Source organism: Opisthocomus hoazin, chromosome 11 (genome assembly GCF_030867145.1).
Source record: "Opisthocomus hoazin isolate bOpiHoa1 chromosome 11, bOpiHoa1.hap1, whole genome shotgun sequence".
Lineage (NCBI taxonomy): Eukaryota > Metazoa > Chordata > Aves > Opisthocomiformes > Opisthocomidae > Opisthocomus > Opisthocomus hoazin.
In genome coordinates, this window is record NC_134424.1 from 19231409 (window position 1) to 19258830 (window position 27422).

General features: G+C 38.4%; 1 protein-coding gene across 8 annotated transcripts in view; it reads left to right on the plus strand.

Annotated features, from left to right (window-relative positions):
- The window catches only part of DOCK3 (dedicator of cytokinesis 3), a 225148-nt gene that overhangs the window by 24752 nt on the left and 172974 nt on the right, over positions 1-27422 (plus strand). For all 8 annotated transcript variants that reach the window (XM_075433137.1, XM_075433142.1, XM_075433138.1 and 5 more), the window contains exons 3-5: positions 6263-6303; positions 8659-8714; positions 12733-12829. In XM_075433137.1, coding sequence (XP_075289252.1) covers positions 6263-6303; positions 8659-8714; positions 12733-12829 — 194 coding nt within the window. The remainder of the gene's footprint in view (positions 1-6262; positions 6304-8658; positions 8715-12732; positions 12830-27422) is intronic.

Consider the following 27422-nt stretch of genomic DNA (forward strand, 5'->3'; position numbering starts at 1 on the left):
TCTCCTGCTTTTGTTGTGGCATCTCTCTGGCTGCATTATTAGCGTATTCCTGTGGCTCTGCTGGCATGAGACTGCTCCCTGCCATGGTGTTGGCAGGCTGGGTTGGGTATTCATCTGCTGCTCGCCCTGTCCTGGCACCGCTCAAGAGCATCAAGCTCAGAACAGAGTGGTCTTGGCATTGACTAGTTTCAGTATCAAGAAGCTTTTGCTAAGCTCTATTACCATCCCTCTTCTGGGTCACTTTGAGTACCTTTAGCCCTGCACAGCAGCTTATATGCAGATTAAAAGGTAAAAGCAGTTGTTTATTGATTAGTATATGCAGAACAAAGCTTTCCTCCAGATGTGAGGGTTACTCACATTACTGCAATATATACTTATTTTTGTAGGACAAAGAAGGTTCAAGTTCTTATAGCAGATTCCACTAGCAGTGCTTTCTTTAAGAACCCAGTTTAGCTTTAGGACTTACCATAAATATTTATGTAATTTGTTTTCAGAATTCTGTTTGTCAAAAAATTGTATGTGGAATTTGTTTTTTTTTCTACAGTCTGCAGTTGATCCTACTTTATTTAACCTGGATGTTTGAGCTTTATTTTTCTGAAAAATAGATCAATTCTTTTCAATTAGGATCCTTTTGTTTTTCTGCTACTGAGTGCTGAAAAGGGATGAGCTTTTTCTGTGTGACAGACCTCTTGTTGATTAAGTGGAAATCTGGAAAAGGTTACGAGGTGACTTTTAGAATGAATATCCTGTTTTGTTCACGACACTTTCAAGTAAAGATCAGAAAACATTGGTAACTCTTCTGATTGCTCAGATTAAGAAATTGAGGTGTGCAGGCCTGCCCCAGAGCTACTTTTGCAATTTAATTAGGATTGCACAATTGCTGAGACTTCTGAGTGTGACACATTTTTGGAAAGACTGGTTTTCAGTCTTTATCTAAGAGCATGCAGGTTTCTGTAGGATGGCTTCAAGTTTCCAGCACTGTGAATTTCCAGAGGTACAGGTAGTTGTAGGTGAAAGACATGTTATTTCCATAAGCATTTTTTGATATGGGATGTTGGTATATACATTCCCAATCCATTTTTCTGTCCTGCCTCTTCAGAGGCCTTGTTGAATTCTGGCGTTTGGAGGAGCCAAGCAGGAAGCCTAATACTTCTTATAGCTGAAAAAGCCCTAGAAACAAAGGGAAGGACAGGGACACATTCTTGCATATATGGCTAAGTAAGTGAGCTTTTATTACTGGCCTGCAAGCAATCTGCAGTGTGAAAATATGTATAGGCAATGCATTTTGAAGAAAAAATTTTGAGCAAGTGGTGGTCTTAATGTGCAGAGGGAACAGGTATAATGGGATATTTTCGCTTTGTTTTTCTCCAGTTTTATTACCATGGATGGAATTCTTCTTACAGCTCTTTGTATACCCTACACAGCAAATAATCCCTCAGAGGGCAGAGCTGTAGGTCAGCCTACTCTTCATTTTTCTTAGCTTGTATCAAATATCATTAGATGGCATTGACAAAAGCTGTGTTTTTTCCTGGGTTCTGTGTTTCACCTGAGAAACGTAATGTTTAAGTGCTGGTAGGTTCAGCTGGCATGGATCTCTGTGCAGTGTGGCGGTACTGCTTCAGGTAGTCTGCTTGGTTTATCTGCTACACTGTGCAGTACAGTCCACCTAAAAGCAAAGTTGGAGTAGGGCTTTGAGATACAGTGAATTGTCCGGAACACACTGGAATGAATATGATTCATTCAATTTTCTTCTACAGTACTTGGATTAAACCTTTGTCTTAGGCATACTGAGAATGTAAAGCGTGAGGTGTTCAAAATCAGTTAGATTAGGAAAGTGTATGTAATTCCTGCACTGAGAGTTTCTGTTTTACTGTGACACTATGTCTATCATACTATCAGTTTCTCTAAAACAAACAAACAAAAGCTTTACACCTCCATTCATCAAAATTTATCATGTATGTGGCTTTCTCATGACACTTATCCAGAAATACGCATCGACACAACATTAAGATGCAATCCAAATGGCTGCATTCATCCCCAGCTTCTCACAGATGTTCAGACATAACAGTGCTTTCTTAAGTTGTTACTGTGCTATGGTGTAGGCATAGGATGAGTATTCCTGTGTGATCAAAGAAAAAAAGAAAAAAATGTTTGCTTAGAGCATCATCTGTATCATTGAAGGTATTTTTGTCCGTTCTAGGATGTCTTTGTCATTTTATCTGTTTGACTATGGTAAAATACTTGAAATTCATCAGGCTTGTGTGGGATATACCTTGTGTTCTCCTTCCTATCCTGAATAGGACACTGCTTAGAATGGTGCTTCTAATAGACTAATTTTTAGTTTTCTTACAGCAAATTATGATACATGGTGTGGAATATCCCTTTGGCCGATTCAGGTCAGCTGTCCCAGCTACGTTCCCTCCCAAGTTCTTGCCTACCCCGAGCCTGCTTGCTCGGGGCGGCCCCTGGGGAAAAAGAGAAGGCCTTGATGTACGAGCACTGTTCAGCAATGGCCAAAATGTTGGTCTCTTACCCAGCAGTGGTATAGTCACAAATCCAAAACACAGGACCACGCAGGCTGCTGTGGAGAAAGGTAACTCTTTCCCAGCTAGACCCAGAATGGTGATTCATTTTTTGAAAAACAGTTAGAATTATCTGTCTCCCTTTCCTTAGGTCATCCTCTAGGTGAAGCAGTTTGAGAATATTCTTAGCTGTCGGAAAGCAAACAGGGGTCTGTGTGTGTGCATGTGCATAAAGCACAGTCTTTCTCTGCAGGGATTTGTAGGTATTCCAGCTCTGGTTTTACGCCTTAATTTCATCTGTCCTCAAATTCTTATTAGTTACTGATAATTACTAGACAGTTAATCTGTTCCAATGGCAGATACTCATGACTGTTGTTTCACATTAACTTATTCACAAAATTCTTGTCAATTCACAGCCATAGTTCTTTGCTTCTTAATTTTAAGTCGCACCTTTTTCATTATTTCCTATAAGTCAGTATGCTTTAAAGGCCATGTATCGCTAGAAAATGAATCCCATAATTCTAGAGTATTGTCTGTAGTATAGTAACATCTAAAAACATTAGTCAATATTGGGGTCTAACCATGTAGTGCATGTTGTGATCACAGCTGAAGCACCTGCCTGGATTTGATGAATGTTGTGATTAAACCCTCCAAAAGAAATTTCCTTTAAAATACATGATTAGATCAATATTAATCTGTTTCAGACTAATTCTAGAATAAAGGTTTAGTTCATTTTAGTGAATAACATAATGCAGCTGCAATTTTCTAAATGTGTTTTTTAAAAAATGCATTGTACCTTTTCTCATAGCTTTTGCTTTCAGATACAGAATGATGTTTTGGTGCTGTTCATTGTAAGCAAATAAGGAATTACATTTTGCAATTTAGTACTTTCAGGTTCTGGTGAGCTCCTCTTTCTGCTATATCTTGCTTGTGTGGAGTTGGAGGAAACTTAAAACAGAGAAGGATGATTCTAAAAATATTATACCACACTGAAAAAAGAAGAGTGAAAGAAAGGAAAACTAAGATCCAGAGAGCACAATCTACAAGATTAAAGGGAAACATACCACTTTGGTGTATAAAAGTACCTGCAAAAGGGAAGTCAACAAAATGTTTTCCACGTTCTCCAAAAGCAAAAATCCTGGATTTGAATAGCAGCAAAAAACGTTCAGGTTGTAAAGTGCACATATGTTGTCTGGGCCACTGAAATATGTTGTCCACTGAGGATCTGCCATCTCCACTTGATGTAAATATTCTAGATTTTCAAGCACTATATGGAAATGTTTCTGTTACATGCAGTTTTCTTGGCCATTGTTGATTCAAGGAAGAAATTTCTTCTAAAAATATGCCTGTACGACACCACCAATTTCAGATTGGTCTGTGTAGAGTAGCAGAAATGTACTCTGTTTCCTTGGAACACTATGCAGAAATACCTTGGGATACAAGTTTTGAGGAAGCTGTATGGATCATTTTCTACAGGCAAGGAGTGCTGTGTTATTCCGTCCTGATGATTATTTATTGGACACTGTTAAAAACAGGCTGAACATCTGCACGGAGAGGTTTAGAGACATCGCTTGGATGAGCTAGATGATTTCTCAGCAGTCTTTCTGTTCCTGGTTTTTACAGCTCTGTAAACACATACCTTTTGATCTTTGAAGATTTGTTTTGGGATTAAGAACAGGAAACTCGGAAGAATCACTTGGAAATGTGTTTCATCCCCTACCCTACATATCTGAACCATTAATAGTCACCTGCTTTATCATTTTTTATTCTTACTTTTACAGTTCTGTTCACAAACTTAGATAAAACAATTTTTTTCCATATTTACTGAGAAGTTTGCCATTCTGTTTGTCTTAAAGCTTAAAATGGATGTTTATTTCCAAGGTACGCAGTCTATGAATATAGAAGTTAGCAGCATGCTGTATTTAATATTGGTAACAATGAATCACAGGGCAAATGCGTTTATTTTTTTCTGTGGCCTTAAAAATATGTAGCATCTGTTACTCAAAAGCAGGTGTTGCAGGCACAGTTGTATGGAGTTTTAGAAATTACTCATTTTAAGGATCTGTATGTGTTGTTTGTGCATATATGTTTCCATTGATGTGATTGCCGTGAAGTTTGATCAACTAAGAAATAAATTGAAAACAAAATTTTGGTTTTTAATATAAGCAAATATTTCATGGCAAAAGAAATCTTTATGATGTGCCCCATCTTCATGAAAAATTTGTGTAATAAAGAAGATGGGGTCTAATTTTTTCCATACTAAGATATGCAGATGTCTTGAATTCATTAATTATTTTATTTTATATTTATTTTATTTCCTTAAAAAAAACAACAAAACAACAAAGAAAACCCCAAGACTAGCAGGCTGTCTTTAAAACCAAATCAAGAGCCTCTTCCCCACTTCCGGGCCTTGTGTCATTATTCAGCCAAACACAAAGTCCTTTTTCTGAGAGATAAAATACACAGTGACTTTGTTCTGTGCTTCTCTATTCTCCATAGCAAATTACTGATAAGTTTTCCTAGCGCTCTTTTAAATGCTGCAGATCCTAAATTATATCCGTCCTCTGTAGGAAAAAAAATAATGTTAGAAGTAGGAAGTGACTGGAAAAATTAGAGGAATTTTTATGGAAAGTGGATTTAGATTATGTGAAATTGTTGGGTTTGGCAGTTTGGGTTGTTGCCTGTCTGCATCTGCATCTGTCAGCTCGAAGAGTGACGTGCAGGCACTTGGCACTCGCTGCTTTCGTGGCAGCTGGGCCTGGCCAGCTTTGCCCACAAATTTCGGATGGCCAGGCCTTCTCCACAGAACCTGCACCCCAGCCCATGCTCCTGTGGGGTGTTCCAGGCTCAGGTCTGAAGGTTTAGCTTTATGTTCTGGGGCTGAAGCATTAGACCCTGGTATGAAGGGAGTGGCATATTTTTAGCAAGAATTCCATGTTGTTTTGTGTGTCTTATGGAGTGGAAGAGCAGCTCATCTACCACAACGACTGAAGTGTGCTCCTTTTCCATTGTTAAACTGGATGGTGCTCTCAGCACTTTTTTTCCTGATGAATCTTGCCTGGAGTGACATTACTTTCACCTGTGTAAAACAGGAGTAATTGGGTGGTTCTGTTTAACGTGTAGCTTTTTCAGCTCTGCCATTTACTCCTGATTTATTTTCCTGTCTGGGGTTGGTTATCTGGTGGGGGATACAACAATAATGATTGGATTTGTGAAATTACGTCCTGAAATCTGTTCTCTAGTCTTACAGACATACACAAGACTGGACATATGCAAAGGATTTATGTTAGTTTAAACAATATTAGTAATGTTTGATAACGGCTTTTCCTGTCTTTAAGAGGACAGGTTTTTGAAGTCTGGAGATTTTTTAAGATAAACACTATGAAGAGACTCATGTACCAGCATGTAAGAAAGTGTTCGGTACAGGTTCTTGCATGCGTGCTTGAATGTGTCTTTCCAAAGTAGTTAGTGATTGTGAGTACAGTGATCAAGTGTACCAAGCTGCTTTTATTCCTGGTGGGAATAAACAGGAGCATTCCAGATTCTTAATTGCTTGTCATCGTTGCAGAGCAAAAAAAAAACCCCAACCCCCCAAAAAAAACCTTTGAACAAATTTGACCTGTGTGAGTCACAGCTGGTTTTTGAGATGATCTCAGTAACTGCATAATTTTCAGTCAGTTTGCTTCTGTGTAAAGGAAGAAGTGCCACAGATTAATAGAATGTTTTCTGTCTGGTTTTAGGCTGGTACAGAGGTGTTTCCATTAAGAAGCCCAATGTAAAGGTAAGTGTGAATGCATTTTTTTAATTTAGTGGGAGATTATATCTACTTTGCTGTTACAACCCTGTAAACTACTAGTTTTCATTACCCTTAGGATCATACTTCTCTAAATTTTTTCCTGTGGGAGGATTTGGTTTATTTTCTAAATTGAGAGAATGATGCTCATTAGTCACCCAAAGGATCAGAACCCTTCCTGACGGGTGACATGTAGTCTTTCCAACATTTATAAATCTCACCCAATTTGATCCTCTCCACCCTACTCCTCTAAGAAAAACGTAGATGGGTGATCTTGCTTTGCCTAATTCAGAATTTTTGAAGAACATATCTAAGAATTTGCATTATTAATTAATTATTAATAAATTGCACTACTAATCTATTTGAAAAAAGTGTGATGAAAAAGGATATTGTAAGTTTGTTCTTTTTTCAGATTTTTACAGTTTAACCACTGCATTTGGTTATTTTCCAGTCACAGCCCTGTTTTGCTCTTAGAGAACTTTTTTGGCTGTTCTGATATGAATTTTTTGTGAGTGCATGTATATTTTTGTAAATGTATGTATCCAAATATGTAAATAGTTCCTTCTATGTAAGCATCACTTCACTGTCTTATGTTTTAAATATAGCTTGTATTTAAAAAGAGAAAAGTACCAGATTCCTCATCTTTACCTGTATTATAGAATATAATATTACCTGTATTATGTTTTCATGGCTATTATTCTCTTTTGATGGAAAACCCTACATTAATTGTGTGTGTTGGTACATCTTCTGCTTGTATATATGTTCACTTTTGATCGGAGAGCCCTTCAAACCTTCTTGGTTTCTTAGGTAACCAGCACAGAATCACAGAAGTAAACAGCACTGATTGGACGTGAACCAAACAAGATACTGAAGTAGCATTTCTTCCTTTTCAAGATTTTTGCGTGGCTGAAAGCATGCATGTTTGCCTCCCCCCCACCCTCCGATGAAGCCATTCCTGTTAGATTCATCTTTTTTCCTTCTGCAATTTCAGTTTTGCCTATGAAAAGGAAGGAATTTTCCTTAGCGTTTGGATTCATCTTTGCTTAGTATTACTTTCAACATCCACCTGAAAATTTTTCTTCCTAAATTGTACTGTTTTAAAGCTCTAAAAATTTAAAGCCCTCCCTTGGTTACTGACTTTTCTGTGAGAGGTTGTCAGCGGGTTTTTAACCTGCAGATTACCAGTGCTGATCCTGTATTCCCCGCTGAAGTGCAGGCTTACCATTCTTACAGACTGACTGGGATTGTTCTGAGGATTCAGGGCCATGTGTTTTACAGAGATGATGGAACGTTATGAAAAGTTTGGTTTAGATTAACTCTTTTCCCCATGTCCCGTCATACAAGAACACAATGGCACAGGCAAAGTTAGAATCCAGCCGTCACGGGGACAGAAGAAGGCAAATAACCGGAGCTATCCCAAGTGGGTTTAAACAGCTTGTTGTTGGAAAGAGGGAGGAAAAAGGATAGCTCCAGGGTGCACAAATAATAGAATACTTCTTTCCTTAATGAAAGACTGGTCTGCGGGCTAGACGCAAATTTGATGGTGGACATTTTGTTTTGCTGGTTTTTTTTTTTAAACCTATGTCCTTGTCATCTAATGTAATGTAGCATACCAATACAGACATCTGGTCTGGAAGCATGCTGCTCGTGTGCTGCAAACTGCACGATGGCCACTTCTCTGGCTGTCCTGGTAGCGTACATCTCTCCAGTAAATATTCCTGGTACTTTGATCTGTTACTCATTCCTTTCTGCTAACTGCAAGCTGTTCTCTGAACTCCTTCTGCTTGTCACTCCTTTTTCCTGCTTGCCCATCACCTGTTGGTGGATTATTGGGCTCACACAGTTTTTGCAGTAGGAAGACAATTGGCTACATTTAAATGCTTTCTCTTAAATCAATCCTCTCCCCTCTAAGGCCGTTGTGTAGGATTAGAGGTGACACCTTTGCATGTGGTCCTAGTTGACTCACCCGTTATTTTTATACCAGAGCATATTTCCCATGCAACAGTGTTTCTGAACACCTCAGGAGCTTTTGGGAATGAAACGTACTCAGCTTGAATCTCTGTATGGTATTTTTATTGAATGGACTTGCAAAACTTCCTTAGTAAGAAATTGATCTTTCAAGACGGATGCTTGATTCAGTGTGCCGTCCTCTTCCGAGATGGATTAAAATGTTCAGTTGTGACTAATTTGAATATTGACTTTTGACTGTGGCAGCTTCTTTGGCGCAGTCTTAAGAGTTTTTTTTTTAATAGGTATATTGGCAATTATTTACTGTGGCTTAAAATATAAATGCTAAAAACTGTAAATGTATTTTTCTAACTTATAGACTTTTTTTTCTTGCAGGGGATTTTTCCTGCAAACTATATTCACTTGAAAAAGGCAATTGTCAGTAACAGAGGGTGAGTATTCCTTCTTTCTCAGAAGCTGCAGTGCATGTCATCTAGAAGGGAATCAAAGAAGTAGTTATTGAAATTTATAGAGTGGTTTTAGTTCATTGTATCTTTTGTTGTGTATTAGGGTTTGAAAATTAAATATAATTCTGCAGTGCTTTGGTTTTTTTTTTTTAATATAGCAAGAATCAATTCTGCTGGTTACTCCTGTTGACCTTTGCTCATAAAATTGTAACTGCAGAGGTATCATCTGAAACATACTCATTTTAAAGACCTTTGTTTATATTTTTCATTTCTGCTTGTTTTCTCACTGGCACAATTCTTTATGTTCCTGTTTGTTATGGAGGCACCAACATGCAGACAGTCCATCTCGTTTATCAACAGATTTTTCACTGAAGCATAGCTGACAAGGTAGCTATGTTACTTTAAAACTTTTTGAAAGGATCCAACCCTCTACACCTCAAGCCAGAGAATGACTGAAGTACATTATGCTTGAAATTGTTTTACCTTCACTGTTTTTGTATGTAGCTCATAGGTTTCTAGAGGTAGGTTTAATTTAGTCAGTGTGAATAGCAATACTGATGGCAACATAATGTCAGCATTTGTACTTTGTGTAGACTCCATGACCTGTGAAGATTCCTGTGAGATTGACTGAGACTCCTGAAATTGATACCTTGTCTCTTCACTGCGACTCTTACCTGCATATTCTAGATTAAGGCCACTGTGGGGAGATATATAAGTGCATCATTTCACACAGTGACCCAAGGGAATAAATTAAATGTGGATGATATAATGTAGTAAATAGCACTTAGTAAAGTACCTGTAGAAAAATATGTGACTTCTTATGGTCTTGAATTGTATGTTTATCCTCAAAGGGACGGAGTAAAGATTGTAAGGGTAACTGCAATACTGATGCTTCATAACTTTAGGGTGTAATAAAGTTACAGATATTGCACAGAATGACTACTCCTAATGTATACTCTCCTTAGGGGGAAGACCAGTTTCTTGTAATCTGTGGTTAATTAGTACTTGATGTTAGTTCAGAATTTGTAAAGGGCAACCAGTTCAACATATTTAGATACTTAGTAGTGAAGTTGATGTACTTTTTAAAAATAAGTATCAAAGACTGGCATACCAATTGATACAACAGAACATAACACAGTTCTCAATCAGAGATCATGGTTATTTCATGTTTTGGTAAAAGAATTTCTGCCCCTGTATTTAAGAATATATTCAAAGTGCCAATATAAACACTTGTGAAATAATAAAGCATAGTATGTACTGTTCTTCTATTTGAGTCATAGACCCAATGTAATGTCATTAATATGTGGGTATACTGCAGGAAGTGCAGGGTTATAGGAATGCACGCAAAGCATTAAATTTGCATGGTTAAATGTAGTCCTGATATGCACTTTCTTTAAATCCAGCCATACTGTTGAAGGCTGATCTTTTACATCTTTCTTTGGTTTTCATTTTTCCCACCAGCTACAGGGTATTGTGCGATTCTTTTCATCCTTTAGTTTTCCATGGTTTCTTACAGGGATGTTGAACTATTTTGAATGCCTTACCTCTAATGGCATTTTACAGAGATCTGAAAAGAACGGAATTTTCAGCTGGAAGTGGTTGTGGCATTATTTTTAATGTTGTTAGTGTCAAGCAAACTTTTGATGGTATATACTAAATGCAGAATTTTTGTCTAACTATTGAAATGATCATTGAATATGAGCTAAAGAATAGGATTTTCATCATATTCTTAGCCATCATACTTCAGATCACAAGCATACTTTGTGGTGATTTGTTAAAGCGTAAATTGAGATTGAGATTTCATAGTCTTACTGTGGCCAGATTTGGCAGGGGGGGACACGAGGGATGACAAAAAACAAAAAAACAACCAAACCAGAACATTGCAGGACTAGAATAGAGCACAATCTCAGATGCTAGGTGTCTGTCAGTGTTTCAGTTTCTCATAATAAAATGTGGGAATGATAAGGTCATTGGCATAAGAATAGAAAAAAAATGGTGATCTGTCTTGGTCCCCTGATATGTACATATATGAACTGGTGCTTCGCAGTCCCAGCTTTAGTGGGTTGAATGCATACCTAAGGTAACTATGCCAGGTTTTTAAGATAGTGATGTGTCGAATATATGTATATTTTGGATCTTAGTATAAGATTTACTTACATCTTTGAAGTGAATAAGAGTTTTTGATAGCTTGGAAAGGAAGTGTTGAAGCTTTTGTTTGATAAATTTTCTCCTCCAAGAATACATAGAGACATACAGTGACTTAACTTCATCATCCTGTCCCCCATTGTTTGTTACTTTTGGCTTCAGCTAACGTGACACAATTATTTCTAGTTAGAATTTTCAAAAGAGAAATATTGACATGAAAGTGTGTGGCTTTTTTTTTTTTTTTTAATGATTAACCATGTTCTCTTTTAAAATTAAACAAAAAAAAAAACCAACACTTTTCAGAATTAATTACATCTCATTGTTCACGTATTTACTTGTTAGCACTCATTTAACTCTGCACAAAGGACAGAAAAATGGCCTAAACTAGTTATGGAGTTTGTAACTTTCCTTCAGGAGAATTTCAGAATATCTGTATGCACAGTTGTACTGCCGAAGAGGAAGAGCCCAGTGCCCTTCATGGTTGTTGGATGTGATGCAGATGCTGTCTCTTACTTGACACTACTTGTCCCAAACCACCTTTTGAGCTAGTGTTTTCAGTACCGCTACTTTAGGACCTATGGAAACTTGTTGCAACACGGTCTGTTTCAGAAACGTGTTGTTGTTTTGTTTTTTTCTTAATTCTCCCTCTTTTTAAAAAATTACTGAAAGAGCAGAGGCTTGAAATAGACCTTATTTTTCCAGCGTCTGACACTTGTTTCTGTAATACTCAACATAAAAGGCAAGTCAAGGCACTAAAGGCTCAGATAATATAATGGTATTAATATTTACATTAGTTATCACATTCTTGCATTTATTGTGATGAAAGGACATGGACCTGTTGGAGCTGGTCCAGAGAAGGGTCACAAAAATGGGCTGGAGCACCTCTTCTGTGAGGAAAGGCTGAGAGAGTTGGGGCTGTTCAGCTTGGAGAAGAGAAGGCTCCAGGGAGACCTTATAGCAGCCTTCCAGTACTTAAAGGTGGCTTAAAAGAAAGATGAAGACAGACTTTTTAGTAGGGCCTGTTGTAATAGGAGAAGGGGTAATGGTATTAAACTAAAGGGGGGCAGATTCAGACCAGATGTAGGAAGAAATTTTTTTACAGTGAGGGTGGTGAGACACTGGCACAGGTTGCCCGGAGAGATGGTCGATGCCCCATCCCTGGAAACATTCAAGGTCAGGTTGGATGGGGCTCTGAGCAGCCTGATTGAGTTGAAGATGTCCGTGCTCAGTCCAGGGGGGTTGGACTTAGATGGCCTTTAAAGGTCCTTCCAACCCAAACTGTTCTGTGATTCTCCTTTAATAGGTATGGAGGAACTTGACCACAAAGGGACAAGTCCTATTCTTTTGATTAGAGGATAGCTCACTCGGGTTTCATATGCAATATTGGAAAAGTCTGCTGGATGGGAAAGGTTAATAGATTGTAGATCTTTTGGGTAGTTAATGATATTGGCTAACATATTAATTGGAGGTAAAAAAGGGTTGAACTGGCCTAGAGAGAAGGGACACAAACTGTGAAGGACCCCACTTTACAGGCAAGTTAATTCAACATGCTGTCATCATGAAAAGTGTTTCCTTTGACCTTGATTAGAATGAAATTATGTATGTTAAACAGATAACTAGGAAATGCTTCACATAAACTGATGCTTATGGAATGGGATGGAGGAACAGTTGATGGGGTTCTGGAGTGGCTTCAGTGTTATAACAGACAAAATTTTCCTCTTAAGATATTTTTCTTTTTGTTGAATAAATTCAAACAGATTGAAGTTCTAACACTTTACAAATTACTATGCTGACATTTATTTCATTTTCTACTTTTTCCAGGGTACTTTTCCTAATTATTTCCCCTCTTCTTGTATAGGCAATATGAAACAGTTGTTCCACTTGAAGATTCTGTTGTGACTGAAGTCACAGCAACACTGCAGGAATGGGCTGTGCTCTGGAAACAGCTGTATGTGGTAAGAACAGTACTCTTCTCATTGTACTTTACTTCTCAGATATCTTGGGAGATATGTTGCCTGCATTTCGGTCCATTAGGAAAAAATCATAATCAGTATAAGAATTGTTAGATTCATTTTATCTGGTGGGGGGTCTGCTAACTGCAGGTTCACTGATCATGTGAGGTTCACATGGGCTATGTTGGAAATTTCAGCAGTTTTGAAATTCTGCCTTCAGATCTGAAAGCTTCATTGTAAAAAAACCCAATTTTAAAGTGTTCTTAAGTAAGAAATATTGTATGTGTTTAGTAACACAAAATGGAAGACTTCTGTAAGTCCCATCGAAGACTTCAAAGAATTATTCAGCAGTCTGTGAGTATTTCTTTTAGCATCTAGTCTTTGAAAGAGGAAGAACTTGGAGGTCTTTTTGTACGATTGTTCCTTCACCTATTAAGAATAAACATTCAAGATAAGTGTATTCAGTTTTATACTCATCTATTTTATGTAATTGTCAGTTGTTGCCACATAATGTCACCTACTTCTGCTTTCAACTTTGTTCTTCTCTTCCTTTTTAATGGCCAAATCCCATGGAACAGCAAATAAAAAACTAGCACATATGAAAGTATTTTTTTCCTGGGTGTTTTTTTCTCCTTCTAGCTTTTTAGCTTACTAATTGCAAGCCGTAACTATAGGATGAGGATCAAGAATTGTGGGTGGTACAAGCATGAATTTCCTTTCTTTCCTTACTTTAGAGAAATAACCTCTACATATTTTGCTTATTTAAACCTGAAGTGGTAGTAGCTAGACACCTAGGAAATAAAACCGGAAAAGACCCAATTAAATGAGTGTAGCGTATCTAGCATAACCAGCCATGTTCTGTACTCCCTTCAAAAAAGCAATTAAGTCTGTTGTGAAGTTAGCTTCACTTTTGTTGCTCTTGCTTCTTCTATGGGGATCATATGCCTCTGAAGAAATTTTCTTAGAAAGTAACAGCTGATCTAATGGGGGGTGGGGGAATGGCACGTGGTATGTACTTTTTTTTTCTATCACTTCTACATCCCGTACTCCTTATTTTTCTCCATTTCAAATGCTTAGATCTCTGGTGTATGTGAATTAAGCGATCTTTTCTGTTTTCTTCCTGTAAGAATTTCTCTCTCCCCAGTGTCAGATGAAGAAGACAACAGTAATACTGACAACGGTATTGAATTGGACAAAGGGGAACCATTTTACCTACAAATGAGTTACACTTCCTTCCTGCTAATCTATTTCTTTTTTATTGTTAAAACTATTTCTTTGAGAAGAGGGAGAGAGAAAGCTCTAGCTATAAACTTTCACTTAGTGATTTTCTTTCTGGGACTGCTTTCTATTCTAGCTCATTATACTTACTATAACGTTGCACACATTATTGTATTCTTAAATAACAGGGGAAAAAATTTACTGTTTTAATAGAACTTTGTAAGCAGGCATCTGGTCCATGACAAGAAGAAACTGGCAGAGCTTCAGAGTAGAAAATAATTTGTTTTGTGGTGGTTTTTTTCCCAGATATTAGAAAAAAATGTTTTCTAACATAGAAATAATCACAGAATTTTTTAGGTTGGAAAGGACCACTTAAGTTCACCTAGTTCAACTGCCTTCTCAAATAGGGTCAGCTAGACCAGGTTGTCCAAGACTGCATGCAGTCAGGTTTTGAGTTCCTTGTGAAAAGGGACTCCCCGACTTCCCTGGGCAAAGCTGTCAGTGTTTGACCACCTTCAGTGTTTTCTTATGTTCAAGACTACTGATGTAGCACCATAGCCTTTCTGATGTGAAAGAACGATCTACACAATTGTTAGGTGGGTAATAGAAATTTTTCCCTTTTACAAACTATAAATTTGAAGCCTTAAGAAGCGTACAGAGGTGCACAAATGGATGTGGCAGAGCTGTGATTAGGATTTTATAATTGGTACTCAGGCTAGAAGCTATGCTGTAAGGTCACATCTTAAAATATATTAAGAGACCAAATGGAAATACTTGCTTGTTGTTGGATCAGCACAAGCAGAAATTTTTATTATTCCCAAACTATCAGAAGAATCATCTAAGGAATCTAATTAACGTTATTTATCATGCTACTGTGCCTAGTCAGCTTTGTGGACAAGTTATTTTACTGTAGTGAAAGTTCAAATGCTAGTCATTACCGCAGATGCTTTCAGTAGGTCAGTACCTATAAATGGTAACAGTAGTATATGGGGTCTGCGTGGCAAGGTTTTGGTAGCGGGATGGCTACAGGGGTGGCTTCTATGAGAAGCTGCCAGAAGCTTCCCCATGGCCAACAGAGCCAGTGCCAGGCGGCTCCATGACCAGCCTGCTACTGGCCAAGGCTGAGCCCATCAGTGATGATGGTAGTGCCTCTGGGAGGCACATTTAAGAAGGGGAAAAAGCTGCTGTGCAACACCAGCAGCCAGAGAGGAGTGAGAATGTGTAAGAGAACCAGCTCTGCAGACCCCAAGGTCAGTGCAGAAGGAGGGCAGGGGGTGCCCCAGGCACTGGAGCAGATTCCCCTGCAGCCTGTGGTGACCCCACGCTGGAGCAGGCGGATGCCTGAAGGAGGCTGTGACCCTGTGGGGAGCCTGCGCTGGAGCAGGTTTGCTGCAGGGCTTATGACCCTGCGAGGGACCCACGCTGGAGCAGTTAGTGAAGAAATGCAGCCCGTGGGAAGGACCCACAGTGGAGAAGTTCATGGAGGGCTGTATCCCATGGGAGGGTCTCCACACGGGAGCAGGGAAAATGTGACACAACATCTGATGAACTGACGTCAACCCCCCCGTTCCCCGTCCCCCTGTGCCACTGCAAGGGAGGAGGTAGAGAATATGGGAGTGAAGTTAAGTCTGAGAAGAAGGGAGGGGTGGGGGGAAGGTGTTTTAAGATATAGTTTTTATTTCTCATTACCCTACTCTGATTTGATTGGTCATAAATTAAAATTATCTCCGAAGTTGAGTCTGTTGTGCCCGTGACGGTAATTGCTGAATGATCTCTCCCTGTCCTTATCTCTACCCACGAGCCTGGGTCATGAGCCTTGCATTCTATGTTTTTCTCCCCTGTCCAGTTGAGGAGAGGGAGTGATAGAGTGGCTTTGGTGGGCACCTGGCATCCACCAAGGTCAACCCACCACACGAAGGCACTTCTTTATTTAGTAGTATTGCCCTGGACACCTGCCAAACAAAAATTACAGCGTTTCTTCGTATCTGTGAATAGGCTGAAATGTTCATCTCATGCATTTTGGCAAACTTCTTACTTGGATTATGGTTTGAAAGACCAACTTTGTTTCAAATAAAAGTTCCAAGAAATGGCTTCAGTAATATTGTTGACATACATTGTGAGGTTTGTATTTGTCTTTGAGTTAAACAATAGCTACTGGAATGTAATACCGAGGAAGCCTGGAGCGATTAAAACACTGCCTGAAGAGGGATGCTATGTTGTTCCAAGATAAAATAACTCAGCTGAAAAAAAAAAAATGAGGGGAGGAAGAGAACAGTGAGAAATGGAAGGGCAAAGTGAAGCACAACTTAGAGACAGTTGTAGAAAATTGGTTTGTAAAATATTGGCAATCTTCCTCGGTTCCTTCTGACCACAGAGAGTCCATGCTACTACTAGGAAGAAACTGTGCGTGGGGAAGCTTGAATAGTTTGAATTATGAGGGTTGTGCAGTAATTTTAGTTTGTAGGTCTGAAGTTCGCTATACTGCAAAGGGCTGTGATATCCTTGTAATTTTTGCTATCAAGGTGAGAGCAAGGGGATAGTCTTAATAGAACTAGAAGCTGAGACTATGGAGAAAAAGGTATTTATGTGGATAAAGGAAAGGCTGTACCTAAAATGAATTTGAAATAGATAGATGTCTGGTGTGTTCTTTGCTTTACTGTAATACTATGTTATGCTATGAGTAGTTGGATTCTGATATTCTAACCCTTTAAATGCTAACAAAAGAATAAGATTTTTGAAAATGCAGGAGATTTCTCTCAAATTGAAAAGGAAAAGGGATACAAATAATACTGGTATGGAAGCTATCAGAATTTGTTATTTATATTGGGTGTTTTTTGTGGTAGTAATGATAACCTGCTTAAGAATTCTATGCCAACCTAAAAATCACCTGTTTTTTGTTACCAAGCAATCAGTGATAGAACTTAAATATTTAATACTTTTAAAGGAGTGAAGATGATATGACTTATGGTTCTGGGGACAATATTTTTAGTAGGGCCTCTTGGGACAGGACAAAGGGTAATAACTTTAAACTAGAAGGGGTCAGATTCAGACTAGATATAGGAAGAAATTTGTTTACGGTGAGGGTGGTGAAGCACTGGCACAGGTTTCCCAGAGAGGTGGCCGATGCCCCATCCCTGGAAACATTCAAGGTCAGGTTGGATGGGGCTCTGAGCAACCTGCTTGAGTTGAAGATGTCCCTGCTCAGTGCAGGGGATTGGACTTAGATGGCCTTTAAAGGTCTCTTCCAACACGACTATTCTATAATTCTATGAAAATAGCACATTTTTTCCACTATTTGAATACGTAATCTGTGTGCAGAGATAGGTACAGTGTCATGACACTGGAAAATAAAAGAACCCATTGCTTTGCTTTCTGATCTGCCCATATCTAGGCCTCTAAGAGGAGTACAGAAACAGTGACATTTAGTAACCAAAAAGGTCACTGTTCTATTTAACCTACTTGATTTGGATTTTCCTACTTTCACTGCTGTTGTACAAAATCTTCAGGAGGGAGCTCACAGGAACTGAGTGTTTAAAATCCATGTAAACGCTGTATGCTGAGCTGCTTGTAATGTGGATGGAGTTTCTGATAACTATAGCTGACCAGATGTGTGTGTGTATGTATGCGTCGGTGTATATAGACTTACACACACATATGTATGTATATTGTCGCTAAGTGTATGAACCTTAAATCTTACTGTTTTGCTTGGTTCAAATACTCTGTATTGTTCTTTAGATTAGTTAGGACAAAATATGTATTTCATTTTGGGGGAAGCGTAAAAAATTTAGAATAAAGTTCTGCTTAACCTTTCTCACTATTAGAAAGGCTTATAAACAGCAGATGCCAGTGATTCCCTTCCCAAATACTGTACTCAAGATGGAGTGGAAGGGGAAAGAAAAGTAGGATTATTGTTGGTACCACTATGGGAAGCTGAGCTTGTTCTTGTGACTACTCCAAAGAGACAAGGAAGAGAGAACAGAAAAGCAAGAACAAACCTTGGGGAGACTTCTGTAGGCACAGAGGTGGACGAAGATTGAAAATTGCATTTGTTGTGGTGAAATGTGTGTGTGTGGCTCTCAGGTAGTTGCCCAGACTAGTGTATGACTTCCACTGAGACAGCAAAAGAATACCAGTAAGGTAGATAACTTTCTCTCTTACCTTGTATGTGTTGGTAAGATTTGTTATTTTTTACTACTTCTAAATAAAGGATCTGCAAGTTCTCTGTGAGCTTTAATTAGGTCAAACAAGACTCCTGTGAGTTGTTAAGTCAGCTAAGGAGATCACTGAAACTCACAGTTGGAGCATAGTAGCTATTTTAACAGTAAAACAAATTCCTCAGAGTTTAAGATGTGATGTGAGGACTATTTCTGTTGAAATAGCAGATGACTGTAGAGAGACCAAACATAATTGCCCAATTTAGAATTTGGTCAGATCAATAAAGGTAATTTGCTACTTTTATGCAGAAGAGGAGCGGGGGGGAAAGTGTGGAGTGACTTCTCATTTAGTTTTAGGAGTAAGAACTAATGGTGTTGGGAATACATGGAATTTTTGCCAGCTGAATCTGAAACAAATTTCCTGTTGGCTCGTTATAAATCTTCTGAGGACCCTATCAAGGAAAAGAGACTGAGTAAAAGGACTTGGTGCAATTTGAAGCTATCTGATTTGGGTGTTTTAGGGTGTCCCTAAAATTGAAGCATTAATTCAAAACTAGTCTTAAAAAAATGCCAGTCCCTGAATCACTAATGTAGTTTACTCTTGTAGTGGAGTACTCTGAGACAGTTTTATTTAGAGAGATACCTTTTGCTTCATATCTGATAAAACATGGAACTGCTGATGCATTTTCTAAAATATGTAGGCAGAAAAAAGCATGGTATGATCTAAAACAGGCGTGCTGCATCTGAGGTCTGCTTCAGAAGGTCTTCCTTGAAGGAACAGAATTCCCTCAAGTCAAGGCTGAGCATATTTCATACACACTTACAGTTTTGTGCAGGCAAACTCCTGGAAAGATGAGGTATTTGTACTGAGACATATGTACAGAAACTATATTGCACATATATATGGTCCTCTTTCTGACACTAACAGAGAGACTCAAAGTTATCACCTCATTATCCATAGTCCTGTGTTATAATGTTTGGCAGTATTCTGGGTATTTTATATCTTTCTATGTTTGGATTGAAGGGTGGATCTTCATGGAGTGGCAGGCAACTCAGATAAGAGTTTGAGGTAGCTGATAGTCTTGTTAAGTGCTGCACAGATATAAAGGAAACCAAGTGTAAATATTTCCTCTTTCAGTAGCAACTAATTCTTCAGTTTCTCAAAGGGAATGGTGCTCTGGGAAAACAGCTGATTGCTTAGGAACCTAATCAGAGGCTTTTAGCAAATTTGTCATTTGATTACTGGAAAGTACTTGAACGTTTTTCTTGATTGGGTTGCAGAGGGTATGTGCAGAATGATTTGGAGAATGCAGAGTGATGAACGCTTCAGTGTTGTATGTGTAAGTTGGAGATTTTTGTTATTTGGTATGCTGAGTCGTGGAAGCGGAAGCTGGAGATAAATCATAGAATAGCCCAGGTTAGAAGGTACCTCAAAAGATCATCGGGTCCAGCCTTTTGTGGGAAAGGGAGCCTAGATGAGACTATCTAGCACCCTGTCCAATTGCATCTTGAATACATCCAGCAATGGGGACTCTACCACATCCCTGGGCAGGTTATTCCAGTGAATGATTGTTCTTACTGTAAAAAATTTCTTATGTTGACATGAAACCTCTCCTGGGGTAACTTATACCTGTTGCCACTTGTCTTGTCCATGTGGCTCCTTGTGAAGAGAGAGCCTTCATCATCTTTGTAGCCACTCTTTAATCATAGAATGCTGCGATGAGGTCCCCCTTAGCCACCTTCTCCAGGGAGAAAAGACAGAACTCCTTTAGTCTTTCCTCATAGGGCAGGAGTCGTGGGGACCAGAATAAAGACCACAATATAGAAGTGTCACAGTGTGATTTATGTCTGCTCATTACCTTAGGCAGTTAAAAGTTTTTTTCTCTAAAATTGTAGGGTTTTACACTGCTGAGATGTCTTTGGAAAGTTGAGCAGAAGTCCTTTACGTGCTTTGTTAAACTGAGACTTGTATTTACATAAAGTTATTAGCTATGGTTTATTGGAGGTCTTTAGTGGGTGTCATGATCTCTACATTTCTTCTTTGGTGAAACAGTCCTCATGTAGAATCTACACTTAATATTTGTTAGGGCACTGCCATAAAATGCAATCCATTTCAGTACATCTCCACTTTAGCGCTAACTTGCTGAAGTTCAGTTGAAGTGCTTCATATTTTAAGACTATAATGGATTCCCGCAATTATTATTTTCCCTTCCCTATTTTGAGAGATTTAATGCATTCAGTCCTTCATAGTGATTTGTGGAAGTCTGTGAGCTTTAAGGAATTAGAAATAGGCATAAATTTTTAGGAAAGTAAAATAAGATGAGTTTGTAAGCAAGTCTTGTATCATTAAAATTTGAAAAATTATGATAATTGCTTTGAAAGTTACTTTCCTTTGAAGACCACTGAACTTACAGATAGTTTATTGGATTTAAAGAACAGTGTAACAAGGAGCAATACATGCAGTACATTTCACCTTTCATTTACTTCCACATACAGATTGATGATATCATTTAAGATTATTAGGATCAACTAGACTGTTCTTATGTATTGTCAAAGAAACAATAGGATTACTATAAAACAAAAACTACAAAGTGTTATTGGACTAGATGATCGTTTTAGGTCCCTTCCAACTGAACTATTCTATTCTATTATTCAGACTGTATGGGAGGAATATATGTTTTAAGTTACCATGGAGATGGATAGATTTTAATAGATTTTAAAAATCAAGCCAGAATTAAATGTAAGTCACCTTCTGGTGTCCTTGCCAAGTCCTACTGTGACAAACTGTGTGCACGGTGTTTTCATGATTTCTTGCTTTGTAGAAGAACGTTATTTAGTCATTGATATCGGAGGTCATAATATGCTCTTTTATTTTGGTAAATAGAACAGAAGAGCTGCCTTTCTGATACTGAAATTCATAGCAAATTGTTGAGGGGATTTGGAGGAGGGTTTTTTTGAGATGAATTCCAAATTTTTGAAGTATTAGCTGGTTCATAGTTAACGAAGAGCTCTTTCCTTTTAAAACAATATCCAGTCTACCACATGCTGACAACAGTGTTACGGTGTACATGTGAAGTACATGTGCAACATTCAGACATGGGAGTTGGATTTTATGGATTGCTGGTGTTTAACACTGGCTGTGAACAGGCAAGCAGCAAAGAAATAGAACAGAATTTCCTCGGGGGAAACCCGTGCCTGACCTGCAGATGCTTTCTAACTATTTCATTTGTACTGTAAACATACTGAACACTTAATTACATTAGACCAGGGAAAGAACATTGTAATCCAAAAATCCAAACAGGAGTTTGAGGGTTTCTTCATCTCTAACTGGAAGGACTCACCTGGGTTGTTCCAAAAATGATGTTATGGCAGAATTGCATTTGAAATAGAGGCAAATGGTGTCGTGTGGTTTGATTGTAGTCTTCCAAAGATGTATTTTGAGGAAACATGGCAGTTTGTATTGGGTTTGTTTTGTTTTTAAAAACCAGAAAATTAGAGAAGAGAGAAAAAAAGGGGTAGGGGAACCTGCCAATCTGGCTTGTTAGAGTGAGTGAGCAAGCTTGTGTGCATGTATAGAGCTTAGAAGGAAAAAGTCTGATCGTCCCTAGTGGGTATTTATTGGAACTAAAAAGATACTTTGGATTTCATTTTATAGAAGACAGATTCTTTTTTTTTTTTTTTTTTTTAATAGAAGAGCGAAGAACATCTGTCCTTTTGGCAGCCGGTATGGCCTTGTTGTCCATTTGGTATCAGGAAGTGTCCTTCAGTCTTATCCTGGTTTATGTTACTTTTTGTTGTTTCTGCCCTTAAGACATAGAAAGGAAAAGGTAACTAACATGATAATTTTTAATAATTATTGTAATCTTTATATCTGTCTCTCTATAACACAGTTCTATATGTTTTCTAAGAGGAGTGGGTAACAAAGTTTCATGAGTGGGAGGGGTAGGAAATGGAGTTATGACAAATACTGTGTGTACAGGCGTACGAAAAACCTTGTGTCTGGAGCAGCAGAGAAGACTGTAGCTGCAGCAGTGGACAGCCGGCACTTGGGTTGCCAAATTTGATTACTTTCTGCATTGTTGCGTTTGGGTGGGCAGGAGGTAATGCTTGATTATTGTGTCCTTCTAAATGAACAGGAATAAAAATGCATCTTAATTTAAAAACTCAGTGGTAAATCTGGCAAATGGATAGATACTTCATTTTACATAACATGTTAAGGTGAAATTAAAACATTTAACAAGATTATTAAAGACCTGTTTCTTCTCTCTTATTTCAACTTCCAGTTGCATGATTGTGGATATGTTGTAGAGATAACTGGTGAATAAAAGCTGTTCTAAATGTATAAGTAGGATTGCAAAGGCAAGCATTCAAGAACCGGGGTAAAGCCTATGTTCTTGGTAAAGTCTACTATTTCTGTAAGAGTTATGATAAGACCTTTAATTTTGTGGTCACTTACCACACATGGTACATGGTACATGGTAAGGAGTCCATAAGCCCCCTTCCTTCTTCATATGTTTCACCTGTCCTCCAGTGAATAGGGAGTGTGACAAAGATGGCCAGAAAGAGGGGGAGCCAGTCCTACAATGAAGAAAATCTAATGCTCCCTCAGAGAGGGTTGTGACCTGCCATCTTCCATGTTGATATTTATAGGAGTTCTCACAAGCTAGCTGCACAAAATTAGTGGACACTTTTATACTTAATACTATCTTGGTTTTACATAGAGATTTATCTCTAGTCTTGCATGTATTTTCACAGAGATGTAGGTTTGAAGCACTTGGATGCTGAATGTTATGTGAAAGTCATTAGGAATGGGGAATATCTGCCTTCATGTTAAGGTTTGAATAATTTTTAGTAAAGTTCGCCCTAAGAACCATACATTGAGCAACGAATGATAACGAAAATATGAATGGCTGATCATTAATTGGTCAAAATAAAGAGGGCTTCTGCATGTGTTCATGCAATTAAAAACTCTGGTAAAGCATATGTACAGGAGCCAGGGCTAATTTTAGTTATCGTTTATCCTCATTTTCTTGAGTGCTTCACTTTCTCTTTGAGTAAGTGTCTCATAATGTATATCTTTTGTGAATGTTGGTATGAAAAAGGGGGAAAGAAGTATAAATTTTTTCTTTGGAAACCGCTCATATGATTCTTTAAATTGGTTGCATCTTAGTGTTGAGCTAACAGTAATTCATGGCCTTTGGCGAAATGTGTTCTCCTTTCAGGAATACTTCTGCCTGTTTCCTCAAGTTTTGTTGTTTAATAGAAGTTATTGTACTGTGTTTTACACATAAAGATTGCTTAAAATAGAAGGAACATAAAGAAATTGGGAGAGGTTTCTGTGAGAGAACTGTAACTTCTTATGGTTTTTGTGTGTTCATCTTCCTGTAAATTTCCTGATGGTTTTGTTTTGCTTCATTTTTAATTTAGAAGCAGAACCTTGTGGTTGCTGATTGTTCCTAGATACAGCTTTGGGTTTAGTTATAAATGTTGATTAAATATAAAAAACTGCAGTGATTGCGAAGTGTGATTTCAAATCTTTAGCTGCGATCACTGTACTATATAGTAAGAGCTGCTTCAGGTACTGAAGGTAGTTTATGATTGTACATTTACCCCTAGAAATAATATACTGCCTCTGAGGGGAAAAAAAAATGAATCCATCAGATGATATCAAAAGTTAATTCCAAAAGATAAATTAATTTAGGGCATCCCGATGGCTTATAAAACAAATACCCATTTCTTTTTAGTGCCAGTACTTAGTGCCAGTAATAGCTCCAGATCCAATGTGTTTAGATGAGATCCAGTACAAATTACAAAAAAACCTGTTGCTGAAATAATGGAAAGCCTAGATCAAGTGTAGGATTGTCTTATTTCCTGAGAATAGCCACTGATACACGTATACCTCTTTGTATCAGTGGCTTCCTGCTGATGTGGTCTCCAGTTTGTTTTCCTTCAATACAAATGCGTGCTGCTAACAGTTCTGCAGGGGACAGCAAATGCTGACAGCACACAGACATCGCTCGGCCCGATACTGCATCTCGCGCGTGCGTGGGGCTGAGAGTGGCTTCTGCGGCTGCTGTGCAAGCAAGTGCGGAGATGCAGGAAGCTTAGGAACCTCCATTCTAGGGGTGAAATAATAGTTTTAGGTCCAAAGAAGTTGAATTGCTGTTTAAAAATGGTATTTAAAGTCCACTCTTTTACCCAAAGTCTTATCCTCAGCAGTTAAGATTGCATGCACGCATTGACTCGTCACAAGGCTTTCTAGGGCTAATGTAATTATATCAATTCTTCCATTTCACTGTGTTTTGCCGAGCTGTGTGTGAATTTTGGAATGTCCCTGAGCTGACAGGACTTTTCATAAATTTGGAAGATTCGGAGTCCCAAGTTCTTTATCTGAAGTTGGGGTTTTTGTCAGTAAAATGACAGTAGTCTGAATTCAAAGACCTTTACATAGCAGGGGAAGTAGTGGTATCTTTTATGTTTGCCATTTGAGCATTAGCTGTTCGATCTAAATCAAATTGCAGTTGATGGGGCAGATTTCAGTTTATTCTTTCAGATGTGTCCTTAGAGGTGATGGGGATGCTTGCTCTGTAGTCTGTGCAAGAGCAGGCATTTAGAAATGAAGCTGAGATTGCATCCTTTCAGAAGGAAAGGGAGACTGTTGTTTAATACCTCCCTGGACTTTTCATGCTGCTGTAAGCTGGCACTGCTGCTGAAGGAGGCAGCTGGTCTCCTCCATGTCCCCCCGCCCTGCGCCCCGGCCCCCCTGCCTGTTCTGGCAGCAAGGGGACGGGGGGCTGCGCATCCCTGTGCTGGCACTCTGCAGCTGACATGGGCAAGTTCGAGCTTCTCTTTTGTTTAATCCAGTAGTTAATACCTTTTGATAGAACTGTTACAATGATGTTTATCAAAGATGCAGATTTAGAATTATTTTATTACTGTCTTTCATTGATTTAAGAATAATACTTACAGGTTTCTTTTATGAATTAGCTTAAGCTCAGTTATACAGCTGCATGTATTGTCAGTGTTTTCTAATGCAACAGTTTAAGTGCTAGTAGTTATCCTAATGCTATTTTCCACACCTTCTATTACTGGCAGCATTTAGGATTTTCTTTTGAGTCAGGGTGGGCCAGTAAAGGGTTGAAGGCAGTCATTTTATTTTGGGAATCCATCTGTATCTTCCTCCCTCATTTTTCCTAATAGCCTCAGAACTTGAAGTGACAGATAGAGTCTTTCTTCTATATGTGACGTGACAATCTTGGCCGTCTTGTGGAGTGCATACTGAAGAAGTACTGAGAAGCACTGCTTTTAAGAAGTAAGGTAGTAATGTTTGTGGTCTCAGAATTTTTGTTTTGATCTGAATAGCTCAAGTTTAATTTGAAGTGCGCAGGCCAGTGACCTTCCACGGTGAAATAAACTTCTGCAGTTTCTCTGCGGAAGAGATTTATGCCTAGTGAGCATCTAGTGATTGTAAGTGGGTTTACTAATACTATCAAATGGACTTGTTATTTTCTTATTAGAGAGGTCTGCTTGGAAACCTGCTCAGATAAGATTTAATGAATTTCTAAAATATGGCATAGAATACTGGCTCATAACACTAAAAGTTAACTTATTTTCTGGAAAAACTGGGAAAGAACAGCAGCAGAGTTTTCTTTTCAATGCTGTTTTCTGTTCACTAATGAAAAGGAAGCTGTAAAGAAACAGGTTTATGGCAGGTTTTCATGAATGTGTTGGTAGAGTTAATGGAGTTAATTATATTACTGTAAATAAAATCATTAATCATGGAATATTTGGTAGAATGGAAGAGAGGGAAGAAGAAAATAAGATTTTAACCACTGTGTTGGGTTTTTTTGTAACAACCAAATAAACTTTAAGGGTATTCTATATAGATATTATTAGTATCTTCATCTCATTTAATGTGGTGACAGAAATTTTTGGTCTTAGAAGTTACTGGTCCATGTGCTGGATCCTAGAGTAGATTGTGGTGTATTTTTAATAGTTTAAAAATATAATTAAAAAGAAACTATACGGTCAGTTTAAATAGGGAGGTGCACATGACTTAAACATTGCGTGCTTGTTTAGAAGACATCCAGCCCAGTCACCTTTCTCCTGCTTGGTCAAAAAGACCCATCCAATGTGGCAGAGGAGTTCTGAACTGGCGCAGCACTGTGCTCTGAAGGCCAGCCCAAAGTTGCTCAGAACTAATGTTGGTTATTCAGTGGACCTCAGGTGTTGAAACAAACAAACAAAACCCCCACCCCAAACACTGGGAAACTTTGATTTGCACTTTCATACAGGGAGCTCAGCTACCTTATTTCTTCCATCTCTCTCTTCTCCCATCATTTGCCCTCTTTTGTCTCATTCTGTTTCAGGATCACGATCTGAGCTTCTCATTAACTCTTCATCTCCCTTTCCCTGGTTCCTTGTCAGTCACTTCCCAGTCAGTCCCAGGGACACATATATTAGTCTTTAGTTTGATGAAACCTTCGTGTGTTTTCTTCTGTTTCCTGAGTTTTATCAGGTGCTTCCTGCTTTCCTGAATGACTTTGTTGTTGTTGTTGTTGTTGGTTTTGTTTAATTGTTACTCTGTTACGAAAAGGAACAAGTAGAAGAAGTGTTGACTTCATTTTCCCTGCAATTAAAAAATTATCTGGATGATTCATTTGGCTGACAGAAAGTGATTTGCAGAGATGCTTTAGTTACTACTTGAAGAGGCACTAAAGATAGTGAAATGGAGATACCCAGTTGCCTTTCAAAAGAGGAAAATATTGTGACCAATCCAGTGCTAAGAAGATACAAACCAAAGATAAGTTTTCTGTCAATTTTTGTCTGGCCCTTGTGTCACAGAATATAAACAGAATGGCAGTTTGTTTTAGGGGAGCTAGCAGCATCACTGACAAGTTTAGAATCGGGAGGATGATTTTAATGAGCCAGTTAGGCTTGTTGTTGGATTTTGGTGTCATACTCAGAAGTAGCTGCTGAGTTTGCCGTCTCAGATCTGACAATGATTACAGGCATGTCAGCTCTTACTGTAGTACTGTTGGCTGTCATCGTGTAAATCTACATTAGAAACACATCTAAATGCAAGTGTTCTATTTAAGAGTTATTCTGTTACCAGCATAGTAGACTAGAAATAACATAATCGAAGGTAGATTTAGACCAGATACAAGGAAGAAATTTTTTACAGTGAGGGTGGTGAGGCACTGGCACAGGTTGCCCAGAGAGGT